Source organism: Mus pahari, chromosome 18 (genome assembly GCF_900095145.1).
Source record: "Mus pahari chromosome 18, PAHARI_EIJ_v1.1, whole genome shotgun sequence".
Taxonomy (NCBI): domain Eukaryota; kingdom Metazoa; phylum Chordata; class Mammalia; order Rodentia; family Muridae; genus Mus; species Mus pahari.
In genome coordinates this window covers 10,207,059-10,226,883 of record NC_034607.1, presented here as the reverse complement: position 1 = coordinate 10,226,883, position 19,825 = coordinate 10,207,059, and the positions used below count along the sequence as shown (strand labels likewise).

At 41.7% G+C, this 19,825-nt stretch overlaps 1 protein-coding gene across 1 annotated transcript in view; it reads left to right on the top strand.

Annotated features, from left to right (window-relative positions):
* Nucleotides 1–9,713: 9,713 nt before the first annotated feature.
* Nucleotides 9,714–19,825, top strand: part of Opn5 (opsin 5) — a 51,707-nt gene continuing 41,595 nt past the window's right edge. Inside the window, exons 1-2 of the mRNA XM_021218362.1 lie at nt 9,714–9,922; nt 13,860–13,979. Coding sequence (XP_021074021.1) covers nt 9,793–9,922; nt 13,860–13,979 — 250 coding nt within the window. The 5' untranslated portion in view covers nt 9,714–9,792. The remainder of the gene's footprint in view (nt 9,923–13,859; nt 13,980–19,825) is intronic.

Below are 19,825 nucleotides of genomic sequence, written 5' to 3'. Positions count from 1 at the left end.
AACTGTACCATTATTAAGGGTTTAGATGTGCTAATTGATTTAGCCATCAAACCTGTAATGAGCAACTACTAGGAACCACATAGCTTGACCTGGTATGAACTGTGTACCCTTTCTCTATATGATAACATGGGTCTATATATTGGTTAACTCCAACCTTAGCTGATCTCAAGTTTTCTTTGTGACTGTAATGTTCTTATCCACAAAATTAGGGCCAATTAACAGCCTAGTTTGTCTTATTATTGCTGTGGAGCTGAAATGGAACAATGACAACCACCAAATCCCCGGGCCACTCACAGGGAGATCCCCTTTCAGAGATGAAGAATCATGGGTGCTTTCTGCAAAGGAACGGCCTTCATTTTCAGTCCTGACATCCCATTAAAGTTGTAAGTTGGGTCTGGATAAGCTTTAACCTTTACGTTTTTAAAATTATCTACAAGCATTCCTTTTCCTATTTTAGTAGTCCCCCTCGGCCAATTCCATTAGGTACTCGAGGAGAAGCTGCTTTGACTGAAAAGATAGCCTTGGAAGACAAATCATTCAGAAAGAACTTAAGGTTTTAATCCTCAATTATTTAAAAGATTAAGGAAAGGCTTTGGCATCAGAAAAGCAAAGAACAAGTATACAGACTTTTAAAGTATAGTCAGGAGACAGCATTAGTCTCTCTCTCTCTCTCTCTCTCTCTCTCTGTCTCTCTCTCTGTCTCTCTCTCTGTCTCTCTCTCTGTCTCTGTCTCTGTCTCTGTCTCTGTCTCTGTCTCTCTCTCTGTCTCTCTCTCTCTCTCTCTCTCTCTCTCCTGATCAATGTAAGGGCCAAGTAGCTGCTATTTTTTTTTAAATCACTGATAAATTAAGCTTCCAAAATTGCATCTCTCCTCATAATTCAATAACATGAGCTTGTTTTTTTTTTTTTTCTCCTAAGAATATGATTGGTCCTTTCAGCGAAGAGGTGGGAAGAAGAGCGACATCTAGAAAATGAGTACCTTTTATTCAATAATGTTTAACATCAGCAGAGGTGCAAAGCAACTGGAGCATCGCTTTGGAAAGAACCAATAAAAAGAAGTGACAGATCCGAGCAGACCCGGCTAGAAGCCCAGGAAGCAAACTTCTGGTTTTGGCAGGCCCTTCAACTCACGGTGAGTTTAACAAAGGGTTGAAATAATTTGGAAAGGACACATTCTTAATCTCTACAGCCTCAAATCGGACTTGGAGTTCAGTGGTCCATGAGGGGCTTCTGAGGATACCTAGGCACGAGTCACAGGCAGAGACCGTGGCCTGCGTCTGACGGGGTGCGTGGGGGAGTCGTTCCTTCCTCTTTTTCTTTGACGTCGGAAGAGCAAGGACCGAGGTACTAACTGATTAGAGCCCCTTATTCTGAATACTAATGTGTAATTGAAGATGTTATTTTTTTTCCTGTTGAGTTTCAGCATGTATCTATCAAGAAATGTTTACAAATGGTATCTGAAAATAACATTTCAATTTTTTTTTTTTCTGAAATACTTGGCTGCTTCATTGACAAAGTGAATATCTTTAGCCTGTACATCCTCTTTGTATTGTTTTAAGCCTTGCATGATACTTATTTTTGAGAAGGCATGAACAAATTCTATTGTTGAAAAAAAATCTCACATGGGTTTTTCACACTGGCCGTTATTATCAACTTCGATGCTGTTTTATGTTGACTGTTAATTAGCAACCATTATTTGAAGTTCTTCTCTGGCTGTAAATCGTAGCTCATGGTCTACACAGATCTGTGAGTTCAGGGCTGAAATAATTTGAATTTGGGGAGTGAGTTAGGGGATTCTTGCCTCCATTTTCAAAGTTTTTAATCTCCCTTCACATTTCTTTCCCAATGATGTGAGGGCTGAGGAGGAAACGAGAGGATTGTCAGGTGGCTGCTGTCAAAGATGCTTCGTAGGTGAGGACTCTCGGGTCCTATGTTTCTTGATGATGCTGGCGGGAATTCAGAGGTTCCAGCTCCACATCTGGGCTTCCTGTGTACCCTTGGTCTTAGGCCAAGAGCTGTCATGATTGAGTGCAGAGGGTTGGGATATTTACCTGCTTCCTCAGGAAGGGCTCTTGAATGTATGCAAAGTTCTCCAGGAAGAGAGCTGGGCAGTGTGCACAGTGCTGGAGATGGTTCACGCCATCTGGCCTTGTAGAAGGATGTCCTTCTCATTCTGCAAATGGAAGTTACTGAAGACAAACAGTTACGGTAATAATTGTTACATAAGATGTGTACCTGGTGGAATTTGTCTAGGAGAAGTAGGCTGGAGAAATAACATGGGTTTAAATCAAACGGAAACTTGCTGCTTAGAATTTCAGAGGGGAAGGCGATGAAATGAACACTGGATGCACAAGAGATGCGGTTTACCAGCACAAGGGAAGGCCTGGGCCAAGTAGTGGGAGTGGGTGGGTAGGGGAGCAGGGGCGGGGGTGTATAGGGAACTTTTGGGATAGCATTTGAAATGTAAATAAAGAAAAAAAAAAAAGAGATGCAGTTTAAGACAATAGCGACTCTCTCAAAATATTCAAGTGGATCCTTCTATCCCTTATGGCTTTTTTTTCTGCTCGGAGCTGAAATTGTTGAAAATAAATTGGCATAAAGGCTGTTATTCTCCACAGACGATGCTGCTCTATTTCTTCACATGGCTTAGAAAATATTGAATTTATTGATTATTCTTGTTGCTTGCTTGGTTATGTAAACATGTTTTTCCGTCTTCTCTTCGACCCTTGTTACCTTTCTCATTTGTGTGCCAAGTGCCCTCCTGTATTTTCACGTTAGTGGGTTGAAAACAAATCCCACTCTTGTATTTTATTGCTTAATATCGTATTGGACTATACTGACAGAAGTTAGAGTGTGTGTGGCAGTCTGTATGACCAGCACCTCAGGCAATTTCTAGTTTTCTTTGTGGCTGTGAACGTTTTGCTTGTGGAGAAGGCAAAGATCTCATTAACACTCTGTGACAGATAAAGACTATGCTGGCTTTGCGGATTTGTGCTCCCAAACTGTTCCTTTTTTTCCTCTCTATTTCTACTTCATATGTGCCTGTGATTTCTGGTTGTTCTCATTGTATCGTAGAATCATACTACACCTTTATGGTCATCAGAACAATCCCAACTTTTTAAAAGAGAATCAGATTTGATCCACAGTACATTAGAACAGTATTGACATTATCAAGGCTGAAGGCACTTCTGAAGCATCCGTAGCTGCTCACGCAGAAGTAAAAAGTCATTGGTGAAGCTTGCTGAGTTTATAGGACACCCAGGGAGCAAGAAAAGACACTATTACTAGGGAGGAAATCCTTTCGATGTCACATGGGATCTGAATTTCTGATTGATATCCATCCAGGGCAGTATTGGCTTCAGAGAAAGCAGAAAAAGAGAACATCTGCCTGGTGGTGAAATTCCAGGGCTCTCAGAAGGTTCCATGTAGAAAAGCCAAACCGAACCACCACCAACAAAAACATCAAAATCTGCAAAACACCACATTCATGTTTCACAAAGACCCAAGGAAAGTAATTCACAGACTCAGTAGGGGCCTGGGCAAAATATTTATGAATATTTATATGAATGAACAAATTGATGGTTTGAATATTTTACTAACATAACCACTAACAAATCTTTTAAAAAAAATCTAGATGACTAGTATTTCAAAAGTGACATACCATGAGCAGTTAGCTGAGAATTCTGGGTCTCTAAAAACCTTCCTCAGCAAATGAAGTGCAAAGAACTATCATTAAGCTCCATATAATAACTTTGTTATATATCAATGCATATATGTTTATATATGTACAAAATATATGTGTACATATACAAAATAAGAATCAATGTTACCCCTGGAAGCATGTATTTCTATTTTCTGTTTCCCTGCTGAGGTTCAGCCTCAGCATGGGGTGGGTCCTGAGAAAGGTGGGGATGGGAACAGTGCTGATTCAATAATGACTTGGAGTCAGCAGTAGATGCTAGCTGCTAGATCATATACTCTCTCTGTTCCCTGATGATTCTCAGTATTCCTTATTCTTTAGCTTAATGACCAGAGAGAGCCTGAACCCAGTCTTTTATTTACTAGAGCTATACCATCAAGGCTTTGATCATTGCTAATAGTCATCAAAAATTCTTAATTTACATAAATTCTATGAGTCCTGGGTCAACAGTTCTAAACCCCATTTCCTTAGAGAAGAAACTAAACACAAAGCATAAAGCACTTTCCTAATGGTTTTACACGGGCTGTTCTTCATGAGTAGCTGGGCACAGCTCTTGCCGTTTCCTGGTACAGCAGACCGCAGTCTTTAGTAACTATTTTCATGTAAGAACAGAAAAGTGACAGACTACTGAAGTTGAAATGATTTCTTACAAAGTATCAAAATTTATGTAAGTAAAGCGGTTAGCTCACTCTAAGATCTTCCCAGGCGTTATCGTCTCCAATATTTCAAATAGGAGAACAAAACTGTTTAAATGCATCTACACCATCTTTTAATTAGCTAATCTTCATTTCCTCATCCTGGCAATTCCACAGCCGTATGTACTCTCCTTCTAATACAATTTATTTCTAAGTCATACATAAAATCCTATGTTTTCTATCCATATCTATTCTTCTTTAGACTACTTTAACTCTTTATTCTTGCTGTCCCCAAGTTCATCCTGGGTAATTAATGCAGCAGTTATGGGACTGGAGAGTACATGTATCTCCTCATGATTCCAAATTCAAGACCAAGTCTGGCAACGAACTATGTTTACAATGGACCATGTAGGCTTTTATGACCCTTATGGTTATGTTGTCTAGATCCTTTCCCATGGCCTTAAAGGCCAATCAGAGGACCCGTTCCCCATCCTCCACAGCCTCATGGTCACCTCCATTCCTCATTCCTGAAAACTGCGTCTGTCATTTATTATGGCGCGCTTAGCTCTGAGTAATGGGGGGAAGAAAGAAATATTGGAAGTAGAGTAGCAAAGACAGCAGATCAGTTTTGGGGCAGCAGCAGCCATCAGCAGACACGAGGATCATGGGGATCAATGGTCTGGTGATGCTCCAGCGGCAGGAACTGTGTCACACCTCCCCTTAGGAAGCCATGCAGGCCTGGCATTTCCCTAGGTTTTTCCTCTACTTAAAATATTTATTGGTACTTAGTAGTCTCCGCCCCTAAGTAGTAGTAATAGTGTTACCATGCCATCACAGCAAATTCCTCAGCTCATTTTAATATAGGGAAGTTATAGATACCACCAGGCTGGTGCAGTGGGAGAAAACGTAGCTTGAAGCTAGACTAGAGAGGAGACGGACTAGAGTAAAGGAGTCAAGGCTGACCTGCACATCTCTCTCTGGTCTTTAATAAGCTGATTCCTGTGCAATTATGACCCATTGATTGATTCACTGGGGTTGGGGAAAGGGAAAGTCATTGTTTCTTGACCTGCTAGGCTGGGCTCGAATCTTTGGAGTTTATGTAATAATGAATTTCATTTTTTTTTTAAAATGCTCCTTTAAAATAACAAGAAAGGTAGGCCTCATTTGGTAAAGACTTGCGCAAACCAGCCATGTGACTTATGAATTCTACCCCAGACTTGAAGTTTTCTCTCTCTCTCTCTCTCTCTCTCTCTCTCTCTCTCTCTCTCTCCTAGGCTTCTTTATTTAGATGTCCATCTTCTTTCATAGCATTATTTATGGTTCCCTCACCCATGCATGCCGTGACTGACATAACCTATGCCATAGCTACTTTCTCATTAGGAGATTTCTGTCATTAGTTACAGACTCCTTATGCTGTCTCTCTCTCTCTCTCTCTCTCTCTCTCTCTCACTCACACACACACAATGTCACGCTCTTTCTCTCACACACATTCTCTGTTTCTCTCTCTCTCACACTCACTTGTTCTTTCTGTCATATACACATTCTTTATCTATCATTTCTCTCTCACACACTCATTCTCCCTCTCTCTGTCACACACATACATTCTCTTTCCCTCTCTCATACACACACGGCCCAAAGTTCATGGGGTGAGAGCAGACAAGGCCAAGGGCATCTGGGCAGGAAGTTTGCTGCCCAAACTACCTAGGATATTTTGTTATTTCCTATTTTAAACTACAAGAAATTTTGGGAGCCAGAAGAAAAAATTATTGTGTAATATTTTTATATTTTTGAAGATAATTTGTGTATTAGTAAAACTGGCAGATTAGACTCTTTCCCTCTGTACTAACTTGTGTGTGTATGTTTTCTTTTGGGAGTGTGACCTTAAAAAATACGCTTGCCCATATCTGTCACCAAACCATTTTATAAGTCCCCTGTGTTTAGACATGAGAGAACTTGCCTAGTTGTGCCTCAAGTTAGACCTTGATTTCAAATAAAGATCCATAGAGGCTAGAAGATATATTTATATTGCCATATTATTTGTCGGAGTCCAAGAGCTATTTAAAACTTCTATGCATCATTAGGGATGGGGATGATTTTGGCTTTTTAAAAAAATAGTGAAATGTTATGAGAAAAGCCTTAGGTTGTTTTATTTATTGTCAAAGAATCAGTAACTAAGTTGTGGGAGCAGTGGGGCATAATTTCATTGCTTAAAGGCATATGCTAATATGGATAATCAAAAGAATTGCAAGTTTTAGAAAATAAGTATTCCTGTGTGTAAAAATTAGACAGGGCTTCTTGCCTCAGTGTGTACAGTCTGCAAATTCACTGTGTTGAGGATGAGGAGATGTCTCAAAAATTAAATTACTACTACTACTACTATTTATAAAAGAAAGCATTTAATTGGGCTTACAGTTTCAGAGGGTGAGAGTCCAGGAGGGTGGACCATAGGCGTGGCAGCAGAAACAGCTGAGATTCACATAATGATCTGTCCAAAGTCTGGGGGGGGAGGAAATGGTCTTTTCCCTCAATTGTATTTGCCCAAGCTGAAGAACTACTGGCCTAGGTCCAGCCCCTCCATGCTCTTTGGTTGCTGGTTCAGTCTCTGTGAGCCCCCATGGGCCCAGGTTAGTTGACTCTGTAGGTCTTCTTGTGGTGTCAGTGACCCCTCTGGTCCACTCAATTCTATCCCCAATTCTTCCACAAGATGCCCCCAGCACCACATAAATTACCCTGCAAGTGCGGGGAGACAGGAACACCAGTAGGAGCTGGCTGGCAAGACTTGTGATCTATGAAAGCGTGGGTGTTAATCAAAAGTCATTACCTGGAGAAAAACACTGAAGACGATTACCAACATCAACCTCTGGCCTCCCCATGTACGCCCCACACATGTGCCCCCATGTTGCAAACATGCCAATCACACATACGGTAAACCTCAAAAAAAAAAAAAAAAAAAAAAAAAAAAAAAAAAAAAAAAAAAAAAAAAAAAAAAATTCACTATCGCGTTGATAATGAACACGAGGGACCTGTAAGATGTGACTTTTCAGAAATTGCCATAGATCAGAATTTTAAGATCTGATGGGGGAGTGACACATCTGGCTTGGCTTCATCTCATGCTTCTGAATCTAAGGGGCCAGACAGCCAGAGTGCTTGGGGACCTTGTGATGACAGACTTGACCAGAATGAGGGGGAACCAGGAGCTTGACAGTTAAAAGAAATTCTCTGGATAGGCAGGGCTTGAGATGGAGTGGGCTTGGCAGCCAGGTTCCTATACAGCTAGCTTTCTGTAACTAATTGGGGAGAATGAGAACGGATATTCATTGCAGAGTGTCCTCAAACTGTAGTAAGTTCTGCCAAATGCCACTTCTCACTGAAAAGCCTTCTGCGGGCTGTAAACTGTCTGCCAGAAAGGGGTTAAATCTGTCCCTTTATAGAAACTGAAAGCACCTCTGTGACACCTACTGATTGCCTGTCTCCTCCTGTGAGGCTAATGCTTCGCACGTCTCAGAGGGCTGAACAGTGCCATCTACTGGTTCAGTTTGAAATGAGCTGGTTCAAAGTATTTCTCCTCCTTTAATACCAAGAAGTAGCTACTACCTCACTGGATGTCCTGTTCTCAGCAATGTGTGTCACTTCCCAGAAGCACAGGGTCCTTCCTTACTAGGGAGGGGCAGCCTGGGACTTGGGTTTCTGCAGTGTCACTTAAAGGTTTTGGTGTTGTTGTTGATTGTTTTGTAAACCTTTCAAAATCAAAACTCAAAAGCACAGAATTCTGCTCATTTAAGAGTTTCTCATTGCTTAGGATTTTATCCTGGAGTTGAAGGAATGTGGCTGAAATAAGCTGTTCTCTGCTTTAAGAAACTCTAAACCTTCCCGTGGCTAGCCTTGTATACTTTAATCAAGACCCAATTATTTTCTAAATAGACTATTTTTTCCTAAGATTTATTTTACTTTTAAGTGTGTATGTGTATTGAGTATGTGAGCATGTGAGCATGTGTGTATGTGTGTATATGTGTATGTATGTATCTTTCTGTGTATGTATGAGTGTGTCTTTCTCTGTGTGTATCTGTGTATATCTATGTGTGAGTATGTCTCTGTGTGAGTGTGTGGGTAAACGTACGTATGTACGTTTGTATGTATGTATGTGTGTATATCCCGTGTGCACATGTGTGACTGTGTCTCTGTAGGCATGTGTGTGTCTGCATATTTCTCTCTGTGTGTGTGCATTGTGTGAGTGTCTCTGTGGTGTGTGTGTGTGAGTGTGTTGTGGGATGTGTGTGTGTGTGTGTGGTAAGTGCCAATGCCTAAAGTCAGAGGTCCCAGATCCTCCTGGAGCTGGAGACACAGGTGGCTGTGAGCCACCCAGTCTGGGTTCTGGGGCAAATTCAGCTCCTTGTAAGCACATTGTGTTCTCTTAGTTCACTAAGTCCAGTCCTTAATTATTTTTTAAAAAGATTTATTTATTTATTTTATGCACGTGAGTACACTGTTGTTCTCTTCAAACACACCAGACAAAGGCATTGGATCCCATGACAGATGGTTATGTGGTTGCTGGGAATTGAACTCAGGACCTATGGAAGAGCAGCCAGTGTTCTTAACCACTGAGCCATCTTTCCAGCCCTTAGTTACACACACACACACACACACACACACACACACACACACACACACACATTTATTCTTTGAGAATGTTTTTCGTGTGTTTTTTTTACACACACTGAGTCTAATTTGTGTTGCCCATTGTGTTGAGTCTAAGTTGCAGGACCATTTACTGGACCATAGTTAACCTACCAGAGGCCACATCCCCAAAGAAAACTGACTTTCCTTCCTATCGAAGCAGTCAACTGCTCCTTAGCTATGGATGGAAGCTGGTGTGCCCCTCCCCTGCCCCACTCATGAACAGCTTTAAATCTTAGGTTAACCCTGTCAATCTCCGACCTCTTAGCTTCTTTTGGCGACGTGTCCATGTCTGTTTGCCCTGAACACTCTTTCTTTCCTTAGCTCACCATGCCTGTTCAGGATGGAGAAAGCTTGGGCTATCTCGGGATGCCGTGTTCTGGCAAGTCAGTGTGCAGCGTTCACATTTCTCACTGTGGGTTTTCTTACGTCAAATCTCTACAAAGTTTGCTAGGGAGCAATAGGACAAACTAGTTTTCAACCTTTTATTCACTGGGGGAGGTGTGAAAAGCCGCAGAGGCAGCCTGAGGAGAAGATGCAGGCTTGTCTAGACTGCAAATTGAACAACTGCGTGTTGGTGTATTTACGTCATTTAAGAGAAAAAACAAAACAAAACAACGGTGAACATCTCTCCACTAGGTACCAATCACCCGTGGGGCCCTGGAGTATGCCTTTTGTTTTATGGAAAGAGATGCATTTGTGAGCGGATTCACGGACTTGTTATTCCGTCTGTTGAGACCTCTGCTGACTTGCTTTACAGACCCCTGGGGGCGTGAGACCAGCATGGCCTTGAACCACACTGCCCTGCCTCAGGATGAGCGCCTGCCCCGCTATCTTCGAGACGAGGACCCCTTTGCTTCCAAACTTTCCTGGGAAGCGGATTTAGTGGCTGGCTTTTACCTAACAATAATCGGTAAGCTTCCTTAATGCTTCTGTGTCAGAGGCTGCATTGAGAGAATTCCTAGACTGTATTGATTTTGCACAAATGATTCCGATATGTACGTGGGTATTAGCAGAGGTGGAGAAGGTGAATTGGCATTGTGACAGTCAATCAATGTTTCATTAAAAAATGGCTGTTGCTGTCATTAGGGATAAATATTCTACTATTAATCCAAAGAACGTTCATAGTGAATTCTTTATCTTTAAACTACTTCATTTGGTCACTTGATTATCAGGTTTGTTTTCTGGCTATCAAAAGAGTGATGATGGATAATTTTTCTGTTTTTAAAAAGAGTGCCCCTTAGACATCATCTACTTTAGCTTCATCTTCTCATAAATGAGGGAACTCTGGCCCAATATAACAGTGACAGTAGACACTGCTTTAAAAGTTGCACCTCGGTCCTATGAAGATAAAAATTATTCTGGTGATCAATGAAATTCCGCAATTCAGTGAAATCTGCCTTATGTTAGACTGTATTATTCAAACCAGCAGTCACCCACCGCTCCTGAGTGGACAAACTGTTACCTTTCAAATGAGCATATTGTAGTGAAAATGCATGCCTCCTATTGAAGGCTTAGTACTTGGAAAGTAATGTACAAACATCTTGCTGATATTTTGAAATATGAAATGTCCATTGAACTCATAATTTCTGGATTATGAGTTTATGGATTGGATTTATACATAATTTATGGATTAGTAGATTAAGTATTAAATTATTAAATCTAATTTTCTTTTGTGCTTTTATGTTGCTTAATGTGGCTACCAGAAAAAAAACAGCAACACATGTATAGCTCACATTTCTGGTTTATATTTCTACTGGATTGCACAATGCAATTTTGCACCAATGACATTTGGTCTGGGCATAGTGGCACGTTTTTAACCCTAGCATTTGAGAGTCAGGGGCAGGCAGATCTCTATGAACTCAAGGCCAAACTGGTCTACATAGAATTCCAGGCCAGCCAGGGCTAAACTGTAGTACTGTCTTTAAATATTTACCACATTTCTTTAATTTAAAGTTGTTATATTAAATTTGGGTGAACCACGTGCAGGTGGGTTCTATCTTTAGGTTTATGTGTCTTTAATATTTCAGATGTTGGTTCCAGCCTGCTTTCTCAAACTCTCTTTCTCTCTCTCCTTTCTTTGTTTCTTCCACTCTCCCTCCCTCCCTTTTTCTCTTCCCCTTCCTCTCTCATCTGTTTATGACTGGCGAAGAATTTCATGTAATTCCTGAAATTGGACAAAACCACATTAGAATGCTCCATAGATCCCTCTATGGTCAGTGCTTGAGGCAGAAAGAACTTATGAGATTAAATCATATGCTCTGTTGCAAAATAATTTCAAGGGTCCTAGTACTTACTGTGAGCATTTGACTACTTTTCATTTAATTTAAATTTGGCCTTTTGAACACAAATATATGTAAGTAGCTGGGGTAGAGCGATAAATAGAAGCCCCCTGCCGAAAGCGAGAGGGCCTCAGAATAAACTCCACACCATGTCTTCCTAAACTCGGCGATCAGGAAAGGCAGACGAAAAATCATCTCACAAATGAAAATTATTTGTCCCAGTCAGTTGCAAGGGATGCTTTGAAAATAGTGTCTTTAACCAGATCAGTGGCTCTAGGCGATCTAACTGTGAGAGAACTATTAGCCCATTCCCTTCCTACTTGGAAGAAGTTTTAGCAAGAGAATGCAGCAGTGTTGGTGGGAAATGAGAGAAGTTCTCATTTTATGCATGTTGGGTGCAAGGGAGTCAAAAATCAGACTTAAGTGCTGGAGTAGAGCTTAAAACTTAGGTGTTGGAAAGGGAGTCCCCAAGCGAAGGGATCACTAGGTGAACTGAAGTCACAGAATACTCATTTGGGGTGAGCGAGGAAGGGTGGGTTTGGATGAGAATGGAGGGGCTTTATACTCTTGGTAGACCCATGTCTGCTTGTCACTTGTTGAGATCCTTTTTAAGGAGCCCGAGTGGACAAAGCAACATTCTTGGCCATCTTTGTTAAATACTAGGAATCATAGGGGAAACTGAAGAATGAGAATAGAAGCCCTAGTTTGATATGCAGGAGAAATAAATGTAAGGCCCATTTGCCACTCCCCTCTGTCCATGTCAAAACCTGTTTTACTAACTGCCTAAGAGGAAGGCATTTTATCCTGTCCATACGCAAAAAGATACAGGATTTTGATGATCAAAAATAATGACCACCCCATAGTCTCTATCTTCTTAGATTTGTTTTCCTTAGTCTTAACAATATATCGGATGTCTCATTATGCTCATCTGCAGACAAGGTTGCCCATGGAAACAACTGAGCATAGATTTAAAAATTTTAAAATCATGCCGGGCACTGGGTGAAACCCTATGAAATAGGGTTAGTAAAAAGTTTAAGAAAATGCGAGTAGGAAATAATCTCAAGAGTTGCTGGCAGGCAAAGGGTGTTAGAGGAACTTTGGGATTGACCGCATGTGAATACTTAACTGTTTTTCCTTTTTTTTTTTTTTTTTTTTTTGGATATGACAAAGATGGAATTTGTCTTACTATTTTTGAGCTACGTTTTTTGCACTTTTCTTTCCCAGTGTGCCTTGCTGGATGGCTTCTTATTAGGAGTTTCCTTTTTATCTGGTTTGCTCTAGGACTGCACCATCCCCTCAGCCTCCCCTCCCCCATTTGCTTTAAGAAAGCTAAAGAGGCTTTCATGGACCATTAAGCATCCTTGGCTCCAGAGAGTCAGCATTCCCTAAAAAAGCACCATGCAGTCAGATCCGGTGGTTTTATGCCATCAGCAGAGACACACATTTTTTTTTTTTTTTTTTTCCTTGCCCCCTTCAAATGAATTGTGGTGGAGGAAGAAAAGTAGAAATTTAAACAGAAAACTCTGGGTCTCTCCTGTTAATACTTTCCTTATTCCTTACTACTGAAGGCAGCTGTACCAGATTCTCATTTATACACAGCTACACTATGAAGCAAGAATTCCTGAGGAAATCTACTCTACATGTTAAGCTATGGAAGTAGGTGTATTCTTTTCTTAAATACAGTCAGTAGATAATGGGTCTAATTTTTGGATTTTTTTTTTATTTTTAAAAAACTGGGTTTGTAAGAACTTGTGAACAGTTTCATTGTAATATCTGAACCAACTTGTCATTAATAAAAGAATATTCAAACTTGGGAACACATGTATGTCATTGTTGTTAGGTCTGGTGGGTTGAAGGGTCACGTTCTCTCTCCTTGGTGGGAGGGGAATGATTGTGTCACCAGTGGTTACACACTTACCCTCGACAGCTAGTCCAGGGGTAGCTGAAGGCATCCGTGTTCCAGATAGTGAGGGTCCATTCCACCGCAGGAATCTAAGTCCTGGGGCCTGTGTTGAGGACATGACCCCTTCCTTGCAAGGGCGTCACTACAGCCACCTCTCACCACACCTCTCCCACATGCCGGTGCTCTTATGTGAGCCCCCGGGGCCACTGAAGTCACCTCTCTTGGTTGACTTTAATCTTCAGGGTTTTATCGATAGCTAAGGGGTTGATTCCACTTCTTCAAGGGAGGGAGTCATGTAAAGCCAATACTTTATAAAAATGGCTGAGGAAAACACTCTGCCCTGGGGGCCGGTACAAGAACTGACCATTGGGATTCCCACCTCATCCTGAGCCTAATGGAGAAGCTAGTGGTTCCAGCGCCTGGGTAGGTTCAGTCCTGTGACTCCTGATTCCTACCCCTTCTGAGGCGACCCATCCCTTGCCTGTCACTCACAATCCATGCTTTTATCTCATCTTCTCAACTTAGATTTTTATCTAGTGTCCTGTCATTACCCTCTAAATCTGTGGAGTCCTTTTTTTTTTTTTTTTTTTAAGTGTGAAGTGTTTCATCTGCAAACGAGTGCTCATGCTCACTTTAATGATGGCACATTTTATTCTTCTTTGTAGGGATTCTCTCTACATTTGGAAATGGGTATGTCCTTTATATGTCTTCTAGACGCAAGAAGAAGCTGAGACCTGCGGAAATAATGACTATCAATTTAGCAGTCTGTGATCTGGGGATCTCAGGTAATTCAGCCACACTGCTGCTCCTTCTTTGTGGGTTTAAGGTATTAGCCATTCTAAATCCCTCACTGGCTCAGAGCTCACTTTCTTACCGCCTGCTTCTTCCCATCACAAAACATCTTTGCAGCGTTTGTAGCCAGTCAATGAAATGTCTGCTAAAGAGATCAGTTAACATTCTTTTTGCTTATTAATATATTTAATTTTATTTAATAACATATTTATTAAGAGATTGTTTATCATTTTTTTGGTTAGGCATGGGACCTCTGTTCACTTCTCCCTAGAACACTGGGATTTCCACCCCCGCCCACCTGAAGCTATTTCAAATTGATACCTGGAGGGGAAAGAAAAGACTAAGTTTTCTCTAGTGGAGTGTGCCACACTCCAGGGTGGGCAGGCTCTGTGATCAAGAACAGTTAGCTAGTCAAAGCGAAACAAACTCCATGTTTTTTGGCAAGCTTTATTTATTTATTTATTTATTTATTTATTTATTTATTTATTTATTTATTTACTCTTATTGGTTTTCTGTTTGTTTGGTTTTCATTTCATTTCATTCTTTCTTCTTTCGTGTGCTTGCTTCTTTTTAGAGAGAGAGAAAGCATGTAGCTGGTGGGTAGGGAGGTAGAGTGTATTTGGGAGGAGTTGGAAAAACAATGATCAAAATGCATTGTATGAGAGAAGAAAAACAGAAAAACAAAAATTATTTTCTATTTTCCTCCTCTTTTTCTTTCTTTCTTTCTTTCTTTCTCTCTTTCTCTTTCTCTCTCTCTCTCTCTCTCTCTCTCTCTCTCTCTCTCTCTCTTTCTTTCTTTCTTTCTTTTTCCTTGTTTCTTTCCTGTCCCCCTTTTTCTTTTTCTTTTTTTCCTTTTGAGACAAGCTCTCCTATAACCCAGGCTGTTCCCTGATTTCCTATGTAGGTGAGGCTGACTTTGAACTGTTCACTCCCTTGCTTCCCTGGAGTGATAGGATTGCAGGCATGTGGCTCTATCGTTAGATTATTTTTTTGTCAAATATTTTATTTCTTACTTATTTTTTCCTTGAACATATACATGTATGTATATGTGTGTATGCACATTCACATATATGGCCAATTTCATGTGGTTACATATTCATGTCTATGTATGAGTGCATGAATATTCATGTGCATGTGGGCACATATGTGTGTGTGTGTGTGTGTGTGCACATGTATATGTGCGTGTGCATGTGAGCGTGTGTGTGCAGGTAAACTAGAAGCCAACATTGCTGTTTCCAATCCTTGTCTTCTATGTATACTGAGACAAGGTTTCTCACTTGAATTCATAGCTCGTCAATTTGTTTCTCTAGCTAACCAGCTTGCCTTAGGAAATCCACTATCTCTGCTTCCCGTGGGCTGGTCACCCAGGGTTTACATAGGTGCTGAAGATCCAAACTCTGGTCCTCACACTTATCAGACAAGCACTTTACCCTTGGAGCAATTGTCCAAGCCCACTGTTAAACCCTATCCCAGGAATGCTAAGTGTTAACGGTAGAGTTTTGGACAATACATGATATTGTCCATACAATATGTGATATTGTCCATATAATATGTGATGCTGTCCATATAATACATGATAATGTCCATATAATACATGATACTGTCCATGCAATACATGATACTGTCCATATAATATGTGATGCTGTCCATGTAATACATGATACTGTCCATATAATATGTGATGCTGTCCATGTAATACATGATACTGTCCATATAATATGTAGTTCTGTCCATGTAATACATGATACTGTCCATATAATACATGATACTGTCCATGCAATACATGATACTGTCCATATAATATGTGATACTGTCCATGCAATACATGATACTGTCCATATAATATGTAATTCTGTCCATGTAATATATGATACTGTCCATATTTCAGAGTCCACTGGGCTATGGGTTCAGGATCTAACAGCCCACTGCTTTGCACACTGTGACTACTTTCCCACCAGCATGGAAATCTGGTGAAAAAAACAACATGTAAGATGACAGAATCTTGAAGGGGAAATGCTAGCCAAAGACAGTGACAGGTCACTCTGAGAGGAGATGAGATTGCTGGGGCAATGGTGACTTTCATTGTAGTGTAAGGACTCACTACAAGCTTCTACCATGGTCCTTAAAGTTGGCTGCACAAAAACATTATAGGAGGCACTTAAAAGTACTGATGTCAGGGAGTTCAATTTAAGTGCCCGAGAAGTGCAGTGGATGAAGTCCTTGCTGTGAGCATGAAGACCTGATTTGGATCCTTAGCATCCATGGGTGTGACAATACATTCCTGTGATCCCAGCCTTGGGAAGTGGAGACAGGAACACTGTGAGGCTTGGAGTACAATAACCTCATCCAAAGACCCTAGTGTCCCCAATAAGGTGGCAACTGATTGATAGAGAAAGACACCTAACATTAACAAGCAGTCTACACATTTGCATGTGCAAATGTGCACCTGCACACATGTGCACATGCACCACACCACACACAGACACTCAGAAATACAGACAGTCTACACACACAGAAACACACAGAGATGCAGACAGACAGACATACCACATACAGAGAAAGACACAGAGATACAGGCAGGCAGACATAACACACACACACACACACACACACACACACGCACGCACATGCACACGCACACATACACTCAAGAGATACAGACAGACAGACATACCTTACCCTCAGAGATACAGAGATACAGACAGACAGACACATGGAGGTACACGCACACACATGCACAATACCACACACACACACACACACACACACACACAGACACTCAAGAGATACAGACAGACATACCTCGCTCACAGAAACACACAGAGCTACAGACAGACACCCAGATACACACACACACACGCACATGAATACGCCCATGCCCACGCCCATGCGCATAGGCACACACACCGGCGTGCATGCATGCATTTCCAGATAAGTTACTATGTGGGTCAAATTGAAAACTTCTGGATTTTTCTCTTGCTTCTTAGACATTTCAGATAACCGAGCAAAGGAGCTATAATGTTCTTTCTTTAACTGTACTTTATTTAAGAAAGAGGAATTTTGGGTATGCGTCATCTTGCTGCAGGATTGACTGACTATACCCTAACCTTTATTTGGATTCAAAATCTGTTACCTAGCTGTCTGTAGTCTCAGGCTGTTAGGGAGGGAGAAAGAGTCGTTGAAGTGTTCGCTTTTACATTGGGGACTTTTTCTTTTTAAAGCAGCTTCTCGTTTCCCTTTTAAAATAGTGTGCCTTTTCCTAAATCGAATTTTCTACTGCTGCTAGTTTACAAAAACCAAGTTTAATAATAATCCTCAACCTGTTGAGTGGATGCAATATTAAATAGCAGATGTGTTGCCCTCTTCCTGAGAGTTTGCATGCTCCAGGTTGCTTGAGAAGGCGTTACTGGGTACGGATAGACTTCAATATCATAAACTCTTAGGGTGATAAATGTATTTGTATGTTAGAAGCGGAAAGAGGCTCTGCAAGCCTGTGTGAACCCAACGCGGTTTGTGAAAGGCTGTAAAGTGCCTGACATTTTCTACTCTTACCACGAGATGGCGGTAGAGCAGCGGGCATGGTTCGGTTTTTCTCCATCTGTTAGCCTAAGGCTCGATTTCTGGTTGTGTGTGTAAAATGTCTGTCCCTGTGAACCCTGTCATTTCAGCTACATCCGACGCAGACGAGACACGAATTAAAAAAAAAAAAAAAAAAAAAAAAGCTCTTAATTGGTCTGATACATTGAAACTGCTTTCACCCTTATCAGTCTGATCACATCCTTCCTTCCCCAGCGAATGCACTTAGAGGAATTCACCGGAAGGTGTTTTCTTCCACCTGAGTTTTCTTTGGTAAATCTGAGTCACGTTTACTGTCTATAATACACTTTCTTCCAATACATCCCTAAAAATTTTGTATTCTTCCCTTACCCAGATGCAGTCTTTATTTTTTATTATTTTATTTTATTTTTATCGTTTATGTTTTACTTATTCACTTCTCAATCTCTCGCTGACTCTCTCCCAGTCACCCCCTCCCACAGACCTTCCCCAATCCCTTCTCCCCTTCTCCTCTGTGTGGGTGGGAGTCCCTGGGTGTTCTCCTACCCTGGTATCAAGTCTTCTAGGCTAGGTACATCCTCTCCCACTGAGGCCAGGCAAGGGATCACAGCTAGAACATGTCCTACGTACAGGCAACAGCTTTTGTGACAGGCCCCGCTCCAGTTGTTCATGAAGACTAAGCTGTACATCTGTTACCTATGTGTGGGGGAAGCCTAGGTCCAGCCCCTGCATGCACTTTGATTGGTGGCTCAGTCTCTGAGAGCCCCCAAGGGTCCAGGTTAGTTGACTCTGTTGGTCTTCCAGTGGAGTTCTTATCCCCTTCTAGCTCTGCAATCCTTCCTCCTATTCTTCCATAAGAGTTCTAAGCTCCACAGGGTCCCCAGTGAAGGAGCTAGAGAAAGTACTTAAGGAGCTGAAGGGATTTGCAGCCCCCTAGGAGGAACAACAATGTGAACTAACCAGTACCCCCAGAGCTCCCAGGGACTAAACCACCAATCAAAGAAATCACATGGTGGGACTTGTGGTTCTAGCTGTATATGGAGCAGAGGATGGCCAAGTCGGTCATCAATGGGAGAAAAGGCCCTTGGTCCTGTGAAGGTTCTATGCCCCAGGGTAGGGGAATGACAGTGCCAGGAAGTGGGAGTGGGTGGGTTAGGGAACAGGGGGAGGGGGAAGAGGGTAGGGGATTTTTGGAGGGGAAACTAGGAAAGGGGATAAGATTTGATATGTTAATAAAGAAAATATCTAATTAAAAAAAGTGGGGGCAGGGGGAAGCGTTCCAAGCTCCACCCACTGTTTGGCTGTGGGTGTCTGCATCTGTCTGAGTCAGCTGCTGGGTGGAGCCTCTCAGAGGACAGCCATGTTAGGCTCCTGTCTGCAAGCATGACAGGGTATCATTAACAGTGTCAACGATTGGTGCTTGCTCATGGGATGGGTCTCAAGTTGGGCCGGTGGTTATTGGTTGGCCATTCCCTCAGTCTCTGCTCCATCTCCCATCCCTGGATTTCTGGTCGATAGGATAGCCTTTTTGTCAAATGTTTGTGACCCAGCTGCATTCCATTCTAAACACGGAAGAAGCACGTTTTAGAATCAGGCATGCCACAGATAATCAACGAATGTAGGTTGTCTTAACACAGAGGCTCTTATTCAGGACCGTGTAGTCGAGTAAGATAAAGAGTTAGAGACTTGTGTTAGCAGGTCCAAGGGTTTGAAGTCCTGGACACCGATAGCTAAAGCGAGGCGAAGCACAGTGGAAACAACACTGCAGTGACTCTATCAGGCTGAGGAGCATTCTGCTCCGTGGAAGAGGGGAGGGGCAGAGGGAGACAGACTGAGGGACAGAGGCAGACACAGAGGTATTGGCATTTGTTGTAGATGACCTTGTCAAAGGCTCTACTCCAGGCTGGACACGGTGCTAGAGCTCAGAAATGGCAACATTTGGGAGGTGAAGGCAAGATGTTCAGTAGCCGAGGCCACATTAATCTCTTGTGCTGCCTTGGCTTTCACGCAGGGGGATTTTCTGCAAGCTTTGGGGTTTGCTGTCTTTTCTGCTCTGAAGGCTTTTCAGGCTACCGAATCCTCACGCTACCTAAATGTCATTCCCTTATGTAAAGTAATGGCTCTTCTCTATATCTGTATCCTGTGTTTCTTTACCCCACTACTTCCTATTTATCATTCTGTCATGCTCCCCACTTCTCTCTCAGACTGGTTGGAAACATTGAACCTTACCTTTACTAATAGCTGTCTTGTTTTTTTGTTTGTTTGGTTTTTTTTTTTTTTTTTT